The 15,404-nt window shown below is 54.5% G+C and overlaps 3 protein-coding genes across 3 annotated transcripts; 1 reads left to right on the forward strand and 2 right to left on the reverse strand.

Moving 5' to 3' along the window:
* Positions 1 to 312: 312 nt before the first annotated feature.
* Positions 313 to 2,016, reverse strand: SPSK_06172 (tRNA dimethylallyltransferase; the record flags this gene model as incomplete). Its single annotated transcript, XM_016732879.1, has 2 exons — positions 313 to 1,848; positions 1,954 to 2,016. The coding sequence occupies 2 exons, from the start codon at positions 2,014 to 2,016 to the stop codon at positions 313 to 315; spliced, it is 1,599 nt and encodes a 532-aa protein (XP_016591869.1).
* An 825-nt stretch (positions 2,017 to 2,841) lies between these two features.
* SPSK_06140 (protein transport protein SEC61 subunit alpha) lies at positions 2,842 to 4,616 on the forward strand (the record flags this gene model as incomplete). The annotated part of the gene is made up of 3 exons (XM_016732847.1): positions 2,842 to 2,851; positions 3,130 to 4,474; positions 4,544 to 4,616. 3 exons carry the CDS (start codon positions 2,842 to 2,844, stop codon positions 4,614 to 4,616), a joined length of 1,428 nt encoding a protein of 475 aa, XP_016591870.1.
* Positions 4,617 to 9,550: 4,934 nt separating this feature from the next.
* On the reverse strand, positions 9,551 to 14,916 carry SPSK_05813 (uncharacterized protein; the record flags this gene model as incomplete). Its single annotated transcript, XM_016732524.1, has 6 exons — positions 9,551 to 10,036; positions 10,082 to 10,261; positions 10,325 to 13,408; positions 13,442 to 14,076; positions 14,137 to 14,846; positions 14,894 to 14,916. The coding sequence occupies 6 exons, from the start codon at positions 14,914 to 14,916 to the stop codon at positions 9,551 to 9,553; spliced, it is 5,118 nt and encodes a 1,705-aa protein (XP_016591871.1).
* Positions 14,917 to 15,404: the final 488 nt, after the last annotated feature.

A 15,404-nucleotide genomic window follows, 5' to 3' on the forward strand; every position in this document is an offset into this window, starting at 1 on the left:
TCTACAAAGCAAAATCTAGACAGTAAACAACAAAGCTTTCAACAGCGTAGGTAACCAGATTGTCGCCTGAGGGTGGTGAGGAAAAGAAAAGAAAAGTAACACCAAAAACAAATAAAAACATGGTGAAAGCAGAGGTCATGTGGATTGCATCAAAAGGATATCAGTTTGATTTTTGTTTGAATATTTGTTTGTTCCAAATGAAAAAGTTAAAAAGGGTATATGAGTTCTATGTCGTCTATGTACATTCCAAGACATAAATCAAAGGGAAAACAGAATATAAAATGTAAGCCATGACACATATCGTTTGGTACATCATGGCTGTTGAGAGACTGGCAGCTTATCCACCAGGGACGCGGTCTCATCCGGTGTCTCAACAGGATCAGTCGCACCCTCAGCCGGTACTGCTTCGTCTATGATCGCCGGAACGGGCAAATTCGGCGCGGGAATCAGCGCGCGTCGCTTCTGCTTCTGCAGCACTCGCCGGTGCCGTGAGCTTCGCAGGTGTTTGTTCCACTGGTCCTCGGTCTGCAGCGTGACGTGGCAGATGGCGCACGTGTGCTGCTGTGCTGCCATTTTCTCCGGTGCATCGTTCAGTGTGCCGCGGCTGGCGGCAATGGTCGTCGTGAGCACCTCACGCGCCGTCTCCGAGACGTCCACGGGGGCTGGAAGGGCCCCGGCATCGCCTGCCAAGAAAGCCTCGGCAAGGCGAACACCCGTCTCGGCCACGTTCGTCTGCCACGCCGCCTTGTCGGTGCTGTCCAGCAGATAAAGGTGGTCGAGGGCTCCCACGTCGGCCAGGTAGGGGATCGTCTTGTGCTTGATCCAGCGCAGCTGGTACCGGGCGTAGCGGCGGGTACCAAATTTGATGCCGTCAAGGCCGGTCTCACGAAGTTTGGCAATGTCGGGTGCGGCCGCCTGGCCAGCAGTGGCCTCAACAGAATCACCGGCAGCACCAGCATCGGATGGTGTGGCCGCCTCATGGTTGTTTTGTGCCCGTTGGGCCACCACGTAGGGCTCCATCTCCTTGTATCCAATCGACTGCCAGATGCCCCTGGTGCGGTCGACCGGCACTCCCCGCGCGGCGCTTTCCTGGAGCGTGTCGTACATTTGGTTGGCCTCTTGTTCCAGCCCGCGCTCTATCATTGTGTCAATGCGAGCGTCGAGACGTGCGTTCAGAATGTCGGGCTTGGCGTACACCCACAGCAAGAGTGTCTGCCAGGGTTTGCCTTCGGCTGCAGCTGCCGTCGCCTCTTTTCTTTCTCGTTCTCTTTCCTCTCTGCGCTTTCTTTGCTCGGCGTAGATATCTGATGCTCGCCGCCCTGTCGTCAAGAAAATTTCCAGCGACCGCCGGATCTTGCGCCGATCGTTGGGGTGCCAGCGTGAAGCCATGACAGGGTCGACCTTTGTGAGCTCAGCTAGCAAGGTCTCTGTTGACTCATTGAGAATTGGATACTGTACGCTGTTGTCAACTAGCACCTCATCGTTTCCGTTTCCTGTGAGTGTGGGGTCCTCTCCTGCTGCACCGTCGCCGTCTTCACCCCCAGATGCACTTTCAACGAGGTGGTCTTCAAATAGCAGGCCGTCAGTGTAGTACTGCGAGCCCCCAACGACAATGGGAAGTCGTCCCCGGCGGCGGATCTCCTGGATAATCTGCGAGGCTTCTCGCTTAAAGCGGTCGACATGCCACGTTGGCTCATGCAGGCCAATGGTGCCCAGCAGGTGGTGCGGCACGCCTCGCTGCTCCTCGACCGAGATCTTGTTAGTCGTCACGGGCAGGCCACGATACATTTGCATCGCATCGACGTTTATGATCTCGCCATTAAAGCGGCTGGCCAACTCGACCGCAAGCTGTGTAGTCAGTAAAGGAAGCAATAATGGCAATGATAGCAAAAATAGTAAAAAGCCAATAAATACGAAATAAAGCGTACTGCTACGAGGAACCGGTTGTCTTACATCGGATTTTCCTGTGCCTGTCGAGCCGAGGACAACGACCAGCGGCTCGGTTGGACGCGTCATTGCAGGTTTTGTCAAGGCCAGCGCATGTCGTGCAAACTGGCGAAAAATGTATGTGAGACTGCTTCTCATGAGCAAGGCAAACAAAAACTGGCAAAGCTGGGCCGCGACATGAGTCTCGTTTGTTGTGAGGGAGGTGATGGAAACCTTGTGTAAGAGCCTTGCCTGATTTTGAGATATGCACGTGAGCGAACTCAAAGAACTCCGGGTAACTGAATAATAATGAGATCGCAAAAGGTGGAAAGTTTAAAGCTATCGATCTAGTCCGTATCGGGAAGTCGCGTCGAAGCTTGGGGCTCAAGGGGCTTGACATGGGGCAGCGGTAGGGAATGTGAAGCACGGCGTCACGTGCACCTCCACACTGGTGGTTGGGCGAGGCCAGGTTGCTCAATTGAAGCCAGATCACAGCTTGTTCGCATTTGTGCGCGCGTTGTGGCAGGCGGAGCTACCGCGCTAATATGCTGTAGGGGGGATTTTTCTCCCATATTCTCCCAGCTTCAGCGCACCACCCCTTTTTTGTCGTGTCCTTTCGAGCCTCCACTCAATTCGCATCCATCACTGTGAACACCTCTTCCTTTTCTCCTTTCCCTTCTTCCCTTTTCTTTCCCGCTGTTTCCGTTGCTTCTCGTGTATTCATTCTCCCTTTCTTTCTCGTTTAATTGTTTAATAGGAGAAGGGTGTGCTGCAATCCGGCCGACTCGTCTTTTTTTTTTTTCGTTTCTTCGTTCTTTTTTCGTGTCGTCCCTTCTCTTCGTCCACTCCTTTTCCTCACCGTTTTCTTTCTCGACAAAAGCCATTTCAGGGCCGCTATCGATACAAACCGTCAAGATGAGCAGCTGTAAGTACTTTGCGATTGCGCAGTGCCGTTGGTGATGGCGATGGTGATGGTGATGGTGATGGTGATGGTGATGGTGATGGTGATGGTGATGGTGATGGTGATGGTGATGGTGATGGTGATGAGGGGATGTCCATGTTGTGATATTCCAAAATTCCACAGCGACAATGTGTCGCGAGACCAGATCGCTCTGTCGCGTGGTGCGCCATTATCGGCCCTGGACTTTTTTTCTACCATCTCTCCTAGTGCTGCCGGCTAACCGTGTTCTCCGTCCTCTGCAGTACGATTCCTCGACCTCGTCAAGCCGTTCGTGCCGTTCCTCCCCGAGGTCCAGCAGCCGGAGACCAAGATCCCCTTCAACCAGAAGCTCATGTGGACGGGTCTGACGCTCCTCGTCTTCCTGATCATGAGCCAGATGCCCCTGTACGGCATTGTCTCGTCCGACACCTCCGACCCGCTCTACTGGCTGCGCATGATGATGGCCTCCAACCGCGGCACTCTGATGGAGCTGGGCATTACCCCCATCATCTCGTCTGGCATGGTCTTCCAGCTGCTTGCCGGCACCCACATGATCGACGTCAACCTCGACTTCAAGTCGGACCGCGAGCTGTACCAGAGCGCCCAGAAGCTCTTTGCCGTCATCCTGTCCATTGGCACTGCCACCGTCTACGTCTTCACCGGCCTCTACGGTCCTCCCTCGGAGCTCGGCGCCGGCATCGTCTGCCTGCTCATCCTGCAGCTCGTCACCGCTGGCATGATTGTCATCCTTCTTGACGAGCTTCTGCAGAAGGGCTACGGCCTGGGCAGCGGTATCTCGCTGTTCATTGCCACCAACATCTGCGAGTCCATCATGTGGAAGGCGTTCTCGCCCACCAGCATCAACACTGGCCGTGGCCCCGAGTACGAGGGTGCCGTCATTGCCCTCTTCCACCTGCTGCTCACGTGGCCGAACAAGCAGCGCGCGCTGCAGGAGGCTTTCTACCGCCAGAACCTGCCCAACGTCATGAACCTGCTGGCCACCCTGGCCATCTTTGCGGCCGTCATCTACCTGCAGGGCTTCCGCGTCGAGATCCCCGTCAAGTCGTCGCGCCAGCGTGGTGCCCGCGGCTCGTACCCGGTCCGCCTGTTCTACACGTCCAACATGCCCATCATGCTGCAGTCGGCTCTGTCGTCCAACATCTTCCTCATCTCGCAGATGCTGTACTCGCGCTTCTCCGAGAACCTGCTGGTCCAGCTCTTTGGTGTCTGGGAGGCCAAGGACGGCACCGCCCAGCTATCTGCCACCTCGGGCCTGGTCTACTACATGTCGCCCCCACTCAACTTCAAGGACGCGCTCCTGGACCCCATCCACACCGTCGTGTACATTGCGTACATGCTGACGGCCTGCGCCATCTTCTCCAAGACCTGGATTGAGGTGTCTGGCTCCAGCCCCCGCGACGTTGCCAAGCAGCTCAAGGACCAGGGCCTCGTGATGGCGGGCCATCGTGACCAGAGCATGTACAAGGAGCTCAAGCGCATCATCCCGACCGCCGCCGCCTTTGGTGGTGCTTGCATTGGTGCTCTGTCTGTGGCCAGCGACCTGATGGGCGCTCTCGGCTCGGGTACCGGTACCCTTCTTGCCGTCACGTAAGTTTTTGTCCGCGAGGGACTCTCCGCCTATTTTGAACTTTTGAGCAACGCTAACTGTCTTTTCAGGATCATCTACGGTTACTTTGAGATTGCCGCCAAGGAGGGCGACCTGTCCGGCATGGGTGCTGTCATGGGTTAAGTCTATGCCCGTTGTCACCATCGCGCGTGATGTTGTCGCCTTGCAGCGACGACTATGTCTCGGCAGGGTGTTTCGACGACGCACAATGCGCGTTTAAATGCCCTCCCAGAGAATGCAGTGTTTTTTATAAGATAGAAGCACTGTGAGGAGTGAAGCGCCTTTCAAACACGCGAGAGGCGCCGTCCAGTTTCATTGGAGAAAGAAGGGGAGGCGTGTATGATTTTCAAGGAATGCGCCGACAGTTTTTGTCAGAAAAGAAAGAAAAAAAAGTTGCATGGAAGAAGAATAAAAGCGTCGTTTACCGGGTACATATTTTTTGTGTCTTGTACTGGTTTAGAAAACAAAAAAGACTTCTTATGGTTGGACGGTGGAGTTTTTCTGACAATGTTTCTTTACATCTATTTTCTTTTTCTGGGCTTTTCTTTGTATTGTTTCCGGAAGGGCACCCAAACTGTTTATAAAAGACGAACCGACGTTAATTTTCTTTGTTTACTTTTTTCCACGACCAGCGACGAAGAACTTCAGTTGATTTCCTTTGCTTCGGCAAGGGGCTTCGGTGAAGGTAGATTACCAAACCATATTCACATTGTTTCTTGAAGTGTCCTTTGGCCAATCTTTGTGTCGGGCACGGTGAGAGCCCACCCCCGTGAAATCTTCTCAGCTAACTCAACTGGACGAAGCCACTGGTTTCCGTAAGCATCTGAGACACGTCTCGTTCCCAATCCAGTGGCCTCGGCCAATCCCTTCTAATGTTACAAAACTCTTCAAAGTTGCGTCTACGTAAGCGCTGAACAATCTAGTTGTTTTGTATGGCCGAGTATAGAGAGCTGGATTTAAGGCCGGGCTTTTATCGAAAGTTGTTCGTTTTGGAGATTGTGTAATTCGCTCTCTTGTTTCCTTGCTTGTTATGGTCTTGCTTCTTTCAAGTACTCCATTGTGCTCGAATTCAACGTGTCATGCCTTGAGTTCTCATGCTTTGTGCCTTATGTATACGAAGACGTTGGTCGAACAGAAACCAACGAGGACGTTTCGCTGCAGAGATGGTGGAGAAGACGAGAGCGGCAAAGAAAAAGCAAGCAAAGGAAGACATGCAGACAAGATGATCTACGATGAACCACACTTGGGGAGATCTGCACCTTTCACCGGGCAAGGTCTAAAAACGGGACGACAGAGTCGAACCTACTTCAAAGGAACGCCGCAAAAGAGCCAGAAAAGTAGACAAGGCAATACTGAATACGGTCCTTGACAAAAAGATACATTTTGACGGCAGACATCCTTTAATGGACATGCAATGGCCAGGCAGGGCCGCAGAAGCTGCGAAGCAAAGAAAGAAGATACTAATGCGGGTGGTGTGATAGGTGAATGGGAACGAAAAGATGCTTATGCCGTACGCCGTAAGACGGCGCATTTTTATATCGAACAAATTATTTTCATATGTTTGCCTCGCGGTTGCGGCGGGTCGACTGGTTGGCACGGGACAAGAAACCACGAGGTAGGCTGCAGGTAGTATACAGCATACGACGTAGAGCACAGCACAGGATGGGATTCAGCGGTGTGAGCCAGAGTCGGGGTCCGGACACACATGTTGAAGTCTGGACTCTGAAGGCAACATGTTCGGTGCACGCCTTTGGTAAACATGGCTCAGCATGCTCTTGACAATAATTTGTTATTGCACCGACCGACAATCAAAATGGCCAGACAAGCTTTCATACACAGGGACAAAAGAATCCGTATGATGTACATCGTATGTCGTTTTAATACGTCTTATCAGCTGCCAGGAACAAAAATCAAATGGCGGCTGGTGTGTCGTTTCTGCCTGGCCGATGACTCCCTTCGCCGTGTCTCCCCTCGTTTTCCGCATGGCTCCACAACGGGGTGCTCTTCCCAGGTGCAAGGTATGTCACGGTAGGGGAGCACAGCATGTGCAAGCCCGGACCAACTGGACCTGCCCTCATTGTGATTACCCTTGGCACTTAATTTTTGCATTTTGGAGGCGATCTGCACAGGATGCGAGAAACCCCATGCTGCATGTCGCATGCATATGGACGCATGCACAAGAAAGAGGCGAGGTTGCGTTATTCTTTCTTCGCGCTCCGTTCACTTCAGTTCCTGGTATTGCTTTTTTCGTGAAGACATACATAGTGGCCCCTCGCTCACCGTTGTCGACGGGCACTGGAATGCTGACCAAAGGCGAGACAGGCAGCTGTATGTTGTATGCCGGAAGCAATTAAAGGACGGGGAAATACGGAGTAGTGAGACATGACCAGCTGGGCCTGTTTGGTAATGTCACTCCCATTGACAATGCCCTGGTTGCAGCATGCAACGAGTTCGAGCGCCAAACACACGTCGTACACCTGTTCGTCCTCCGTATGTCGTACATGGCCGTTGAAACGCCACATAGTAAATTGTAAGTAAACAGTGAATATGGATTTTGACCGCCATGGCTTTTCCCGGTCTTATGTGGAATGGGGATGACTTGCGGTGTAAAGGGTAGCGTGGATAGGGTACTTCAGTAAGGATTCACCATTTTGGCACGGCCATGTGCTTTTTATGTCGCGAGTTATGGAGACATTTACTCGTTCCCCCTCTTTTCTGTCTCCATCTTCTCTTTACGTCCTCGTTCCTCTCCTGCTGATGCTAGCTTCCTCAGCCTCTTTTTGTGGTTGCCAAAAGCGGGGGGCTGAACGGACCCTTCGAGGAAGGAGCGGGACGGCATCGCAGCGGGTAAGAACGATGCATCGTTGTGCCGAAGCCAAATTCTTCAGTGGCGTGCAAAACGACACATCAACCCCGCGTATTTCTGAACACGCAGAGTTCGTCACCCGGCGCCAAAACGAAGAAAAAAAAGAAAAAAAATCCAGTACAAAATCAAGCAACATGTTCCACAGGGGTTGGAATCAGTTGCAATTGACTCTATGCTGCAAGTTAGTTGAGAAAACCGTCTTAGTTTAGCGATAGAGGGTGGCGGGGAGCGTTCGGGACTGTGTCGAATTGGGAAGGAGCTCAGGGCAGGCAAGCATTTCAAATTAAACCTTAATACTAGCGGCCTCTCAGCGTTCACACCGTTATCTGATTTATCGAGACAATACACATTCTCCTGTAGCCTGTATGGCAGCCTTGTCCTGGCGCCGTTGCCTGCCTGGCCCTGAACGACGGCGTGATGAGGTGCTCAGGCAACAATCCCCTTCAGTTATTTTTTGTTTTTGTGATCATTCCGACCGGCGTCTTCTAAGTTGTTTGGTGCCTGTTATATTTTTAAATGGGAGCCTGGGGCATCAAGATCCTAGAAAATTGCATGGAGCAAGCAACAATATGATGAAACATATCCAACTCCACGATGAACGACTTGACTGGGAAGAGCACTCGAGCATCTGAGACAGTCAAGTAGTTCCCACCTGGCAGACAAAAGCTAAGACTTTAGATATTTAACTAGAGATACTAAGAGAAAAATAAGAGAAAAATACGAGAAAATAAAAGAGAAAATACGAGAATAATAAGAGAAAAAGACAATGGTCGGTTGTATTTCTTGCACCGCAAAATGCGTTCATGCTAGATGGCACAAATTGAAAATCCAGCTGTCCCTGTTCCAATCTTCACTGGCTCGGGGGCGCCACTGTGCTCATGTCCCGTTGCGCCTTCCGAATGGAGAAATGCGACTTTGCGCGTGCAGATTGACGGCGCCTTCATGATCCACAACAGGAGCTACTCTATCTGTTTGTGCAAGACATCGACCCCACTTGCCTCGTTCCTGACTTTTCGCTGTCTTGAAAGGCTTGCAGCCTTCCCGTCCGCTCTTTCCTGGATTCGGCGTGAGCCTGGGAATGCTTGCTTGCATGCTCTCGAGCTTATCGGCTCACTGTAATTGCTCCGTAGCTGCGTCGCTTCGTCGCTGCCTCTGCTGTCGACATAATTCCTCATATGTCACCTTGCCCTCGGCATTGCTCTTTCCCTATTTACTGTTGTCGTTCTCTGCGCTCCTTCTCGGTTCTCTCTTTTCCCCCTCTTTTTGATTCTTTAGCCTCTTCTCTTCTCCTTTTCTTTTCTTTTTGTTCCTTTGCACTTCAGATCTCGAGATATCTCTCACCATCAGTTGCGACCGTCGACAATGTTTGGTCGCCTCTTCTTGACGACCCTGAACTAACGCCAACAACCTAGCGCGTGTCCTCCACACACAATTCCTGCCGGCGAACACATCGGCCTTCTTTCGACCGCCACGGCGCTTGTGTTCTTGGCTGGCAAGACACGGCTTACAGTGCACGCCTACCCGAGTCCAGCACCCAAAAACGCAATAATTAGTGCAAAAGGCGGTCTTTAAATTATTAAGCTTCCCCAAAAGACATTGCTACCGAAATCTCTTTCACTTGCTTTTCTGCTTGTACCTGTTTTGCCTGTTCTATTTTTTTCTTCTTCTTGCGTCTTTGTCTCTTGGAATTGAGTGTACGTTTCTGTTGCTGGCTGTTTTCTTTCCGCCTTTCGTCTTCTTTTCCCTTTCCCCTTTTCCCCATCTTCTTTCTCGTTCCTCCTCTTGTCCTTTCTACTCATTTCTCGCCTCATCTCCTTCTCCGGATTTGTCACTCGACGCCAATTGCTCGTCTTCTCCAATCTCACCCCCAGCTCAGCTCCCGCACCTGAGCTCCTGAAACGGCGTGGGGGTTCATCAGCATGGCCGTTGCGTCATGCTCCTGGCCGATATGGCGCGTTGACGATTTCACCGTTTGCTTTCAGCGCGAGTAAGAGTCTTCTTTATTTTCTCTTGTGGTGTTTGCTCGAGCATTCTTTCGTATGCCCGGCGCAACATCATGCACCTCTTTGTCCCAATTTGTCGAGGTTGCTAACACATTTCCCAAAGATACCTCAAAACTTACCTCCCGATCATCGTCCTTTCCGCTTCTTTTCTTGTCGCCGCCGTCCAGACCATCCACCGCATCCGCAAATTAAAACGGAGGCAACCACAGTCCGGTCTCGGCTACCAGGGTGTGCGCCAGAGACTCGACAGCCAGTCGTCCGCCGCAGGCCGCACGGAGCTTCCCGCTCCAAGCCCTCTCGACAGCGACGACGAGAGCAACGGTGCTTCTGCGAACCGTAGCAGTACGGCGGTGGCCGACGACGATGACGACAACAATGGCAACGAGGACGCCGATGACGGCCTCGTGATCGGTGGCGGTCCCATTCACTTGGCCCGCACCACCACCAAGGGCTCCATTGTGCAGGCCGACCGGCCGACCGGCCAGACTCTTCTGGTTGTCGTCGAGGAGCTGGCCATTGCCGGCCTCATTGCCGTGAACGTCATTGCCCTCGCCAAGGGCGCCTTTTCCGGACACGAAACCGACGACAATGATGTTCTTATTTCCAAGGGCCGCACGGCCGCCGTTGTTGGCCTTCTTACCTGGGTCTATGCGGCCCTCTTCGTCAACCTGCGCCTGATCGCTGGCGTCTCCGGCAAGTCACGGTGGCAGATCCCTCACCTGTGGAACCATACCGTCATGATCTACTCGGCGCAGTGGCTTTTCTCGCTCGCCATCTTCCGCTCCGTCCTCATCCACCCAACCTCGCCCCTTGCCAAGGTCCTCGTGATTGTCGAGTTCTCCCTGACGTCGCTGCTCTTCGCCGTGACCATCACCACCCGCAAGGGCAACAAGACGGCTCTACTGGAGTGGGAGGATGGTCTGCCGCCTTCGCGCGAGGGCCTTGCCTCGATTCTCTCTGACTTCACCTTCACCTGGGTCGACAGCATTATGTGGGAGGGTTACAAGGAGCCTCTGGAGATGGAGCGCATTTGGAATCTGAATGCCAAGGACAAGGCTGGTGCCGTTCTGGCGCGCTACCGGAAGGTAAAGAAGACCTTGTCGCTGAGCATCCACTTGCTGCTGTACTTTAAGCGCCCGCTGCTTGTCCAGACCGGCTGGGCCATCATGTCTGGTTTCTTTACCTTTGCCCCGACCATGCTGCTCAAGGCCATCCTGGAGTTTGTCGAGCACCCCGACCAGGCCCCTCTCAATGTTTTGTGGCTCTACGTCATCCTCCTGCCCGTCTCCGACCTGATCCGCTCGTTCGGCGACAACCAGGCCCTCTGGATTGGTCGCAAGATCTGCATCAACATTCGCGCCGTTCTTGTGGGCGAGATCTACGCCAAGGCTCTCCGCCGCAAGGCCGCCGCGGGCAACGACACCGTGCTCGGTGGCAAGTCTGACAAGACGAACGAGCCCAGCGCAAAGGAGACCGGCTGGGTGGCCTCGATCAAGCGCAAGCTTGGACTCAAGAAGGCCGACCAGGGCGGTGCTACCGGTGGTGTTGCGAACGGCGCGGCTGCGACTGCCGACAACTCTGATGCCGCGGCCGCTACTGGCGACGATGCGAAGAAAGACGACGACAAGTCGGATGAGCAGGCCAACATTGGTACCATCATCAACCTCATGTCTGTTGACAGCTTCAAGGTGTCCGAGGTCACAGCCTACCTGCATTTCTTGGTTGCTGCTGCTCCTACCCAGCTCCTCGTCTCCGTTGTCCTGCTGTACCGTGTCATGGGCCTGAGTGCCATCCCTGGCTTCATCGTCATGGCGCTGCTCCTGCCGGTCAACATTGGCTTCGCCAAGGCTTTCAACGCCACCCAAAAGAAGATTATGGCCGCTACCGACAAGCGCATCCACGCCACCAACGAGATTCTCCAGAATATCCGCATCGTCAAGTACTTCGCCTGGGAGCTCCGCTTCGGCAACATTGTCGACGAGAAGCGCCGCGCCGAGCTTCAGGCCCTTCGTCAGCGTTACATTATCTGGGCATGCGCAGTCGCTGTGTGGAACACGGTCCCCATCCTGATTACATTCTGCTGCTTCCTGATCTACACCATGGTCGAGAACAAGCCCTTGTACCCGTCTGTCGCCTTCACTGCCATCTCCCTGTTCATGCTGCTGCGGTACCCGCTCGACCAGCTCGGCGACATGATTGCCCACGTTCAGGAGGCCCAGGTCTCCATTGACCGTATCGAGGAGTTTCTGACGGAGGAGGAGACCGAGAAGTTCGACCAGCTCGGCCTGGACAACATCGACGAAGCCACCGGCGAACGCGTCATTGGTTTCCGCAACAACGCCAGCTTCATATGGGGTGGCAAGAACGTGGTTGCCGAGGACGGCTCCATGGCCTTCCGCCTTCTCGACCTGGATGTGGACTTCAATATTGGCAAGCTCAACGTTATCACTGGCCCCACCGGTTCCGGCAAGACCTCGCTGCTCATGGCTCTGCTCGGCGAAATGACTCTCATAAACGGCAAGGTGTACTTCCCTGGCGGCCGCAGTCGTGAGGATGTCCGCCCCGACCCGGAGACCAATCTGGCGGAGACGTGCGCCTACGTCGCCCAGCAGGCCTGGCTCGTGAACGCTTCCATCAAGGAGAACATTCTCTTCTCGTCGCCGTTTGACGAGCAGCGGTACCGCGACGTCATTGTGGCCTGCGCCCTGGAGCGTGATCTGCACGAGACACTGGACAACGGTGACGAGACCCTGGTCGGAGAGAAGGGCATTACCCTGTCCGGTGGCCAGAAGCAGCGTATCTCTCTTGCCCGTGCTCTGTACTCCAACTCCCGTCACCTGCTCCTGGACGACTGCCTGAGCGCCGTCGACTCGCACACGGCACAATGGATCTTCAACAACTGCATTCGCGGCCCGCTCATGCGCAACCGCACTTGCATTCTGGTCACGCACAACATCTCGCTCTGTGTCCCCTTCTCCGACTTTGTTGTCGTCATGAACAATGGCCGCATCACTAGCCAGGGCCCGTCCCAGGAGGTCATTGCCTCGGGCGTGCTCGGTGAGGAGGTCCAGCTCAAGTCTGCAACAAGCACTGCCGACATCTCGCGTATCCCGTCTCGCGTGCCCTCGAGCATCGGCAAACAGACTGATAACGGTGACGGCGCCACACTCATTGACAACGGTGGTGCTGCGGATCCGTCTCTGCCCAGTGATGGTAACGGCGCCGCCGGTGCCGCTGCTGCCGGTGCCGCCGGTACGAAGAAGAACAAAGTAAACAAAAAGCAAGATGCTCTCGAGGAGACCAAGGCTACAGGCGCCGTCAAGTGGCCGGTTATTAAGCTGTACCTTGGTTCCATGGGGCCGTGGTGGTTCTGGGTTGTTGCTGCCTGCGTCTTCTCTTCCCAGCAGCTCTCTCTCGTCGCCTCCAACCTGTGGATCAAGGAGTGGTCGAACCAATACGCTGAGAAGTCCATCGAAATGGCATCCATGGCTTCGTCGCACCTCAACGCGACGCTTGGCTCGTTCGTCTCGGGCCCCGCCGGCCAGACGTCGCTGTTCACCCGCTCCCTCTCGCACGTCTTCTCGCCAAACACCGTGAGCCACATCACGTCGGTTGGGTCGCTGTGGGTCCCCAAGAACTCGACCGTCTTCCAGGCCGACTCTGCCCTCGAGGCCCTCATGGCACCCGAGGTCAACGCGCACTACTACATTACCGTCCTGGCTGTCATTGGTCTTGTCGGTGCTGTCTTTGCCTTCATCCGCGATCTCTGGATCTTCTTCGGTTCCCTGACTGCGTCCTGGAAACTGCACAACCGCTTGATGCATTCGGTGTCTTTTGCCCGCTTCAAGTTCTTCGACGTGACCCCGCTCGGCCAGATGATGAATCGCTTCAGCAAGGATCTCGAGGCTGTCGACCAGGAGGTGGCCCCTGTGGCCATTAGCGTCATGTCGTGTGCCCTCGCCATCTGCATTACCATAGTCCTGATTGCGTCCATAACTCCCGGCTTCCTGGTTGCCGGTATTTTCATCACGGCACTCTACATCGTTCTGGGCAAGTTCTACCTAAGCGCGTCGCGCGACCTGAAGCGTCTTGAGTCGGTCCAGCGCAGTCCTCTGTTCCAGCAGTTTGGCGAGACGCTCTCGGGTGTCACAACCATCCGCGCGTATGGCGACGAGCGCCGCTTTGTCCGTGACAACCTGTCGCGTATCAACGCGCAGATCCGACCGTTTATCTACCTGTGGGCAGCTAACCGCTGGCTGGCATTCCGCACAGATCTCTTGGGCGATCTCGTTGCTTTCTTCGCAGGCGTGTTTGTCATTCTGAGCCTTGGTACCATTAATGCCGGTTCGGCGGGCATCTCTCTCAGCTACGCCATTGGTTTTGCCGAGAACATGCTGTGGCTTGTGCGTCTGTATGCCATGAACGAGCAGAACATGAACTCGGTGGAGCGGATTAAGGAGTACCTCGACGTCGAGCAGGAGGCGGCGGCCGTGATTGAAGACAGCCGTCCGCCCGCCAACTGGCCGAGCCAGGGCTCCGTGGAGTTTATTGACTACACCACCCGGTACCGCGCCGAGCTGGACCCCGTGCTGCGCAACCTGACCTTCCGCATTGCTCCGCACGAGAAGGTTGGCATTGTCGGCCGCACTGGTGCTGGTAAGAGTTCGCTTGCGCTGGCTCTGTTCCGCGCCCTTGAGGCCGAGACGGGCAAGGTCTTGATTGATGGCATAGACATTGGCATGATTGGCCTACGCGACCTGCGCGAGTCGATCACCATCGTGCCCCAGGAGCCGACGCTGTTCATGGGCACCATCCGCACCAACCTGGACCCCTTCAAGACGTTCTCGGACAAGCAGATTTTCGCTGCTCTCCGCCGCGTGCAGCTGATTGGTCCCAACGAGTCGATTCCGTCGAGTGCCCGCGCCACGACGCTGACGACGACGCCGACGCCGAACACGGCCACGGAGACGGTGGCTGCCACCTCTTCGACGGAGGAGCCGGCGACGCCCTCGTCGCCGGTTGCGACCAACAAGAACATCTTCCTGGACCTGTCGTCGCCCGTGACCGAGTCTGGCTCGAACCTGTCGCAAGGCCAGCGCCAGCTGCTGTGTCTTGCGCGGGCGCTGCTCAAGAACTCGGCGATCCTGCTGATGGACGAGGCGACCGCGTCGATCGACTACGCGACGGACTCCAAGATCCAGGAGACGCTCCGCGAGCTGACGTCGACGATTGTGACGATTGCGCACCGTCTGCAGACGATTGCCGACTACGACAAGGTGCTGGTGCTGGACCGTGGCTCGCTCGTCGAGTACGGCCACCCATGGGAGCTGATGAAGAACAAGGACGGCGTGTTCCGGTCCATGTGCGACATGAGCGGTGACTACGAGACGCTGGCCAAGGTGGCCAAGAAGGCGTACCAGGCCAAGAACCTCATTGACGTGGACGGCGACGAGGAGCAGCAGCAGTAGTGTTGTGGCGCGAAGCCTGTGAAAGGGGAGGAACGATCCAAACACAACAAAAGCTGTACATACTTGCGTTTCCATTTCTGCGCCATTTCATGTCTTTACGGGTTTTTTTCCCCTTTACTTTGTTTCTACTGCGACTTTTGGCTTATTGTTCATTGCTCTCCATATCTTTACATCAAAACTTGGTCAGTCCTCTGATTTGGATGTATTGGGGGCACGGCGTTAGATTTACGGCACAGGTATTTCGTTTCCATAAAGAAATAAACGTTTGCAATATAAAATGGCGTGCTTGAAGATTGTGCGAAATGGAGGTTGTTCTCTGTCCACTCCGTGGTTGAAGTAGGTTGCGAACCGTAGTTTTCGTAGCCTTGTTTCCCCACCATAATCGTGGCAAAACCGGCCGTCAAAATGCGGAGCCTAATCCAACTCGCAACGTCTCTCCTCACACACATATCACGGTTCTACCCATCTCACTATAGCCTTTCCTATCCGCTTGAGAACGGATTTTAATGTTTGTTCACGAAATTCACAGCCTCACTGTCCTATTTGTCAATGCTTCCTACGGCATGCCGTCGTC

This window comes from Sporothrix schenckii, assembly GCF_000961545.1.
Source record: "Sporothrix schenckii 1099-18 chromosome Unknown Cont38, whole genome shotgun sequence".
NCBI lineage: Eukaryota > Fungi > Ascomycota > Sordariomycetes > Ophiostomatales > Ophiostomataceae > Sporothrix > Sporothrix schenckii.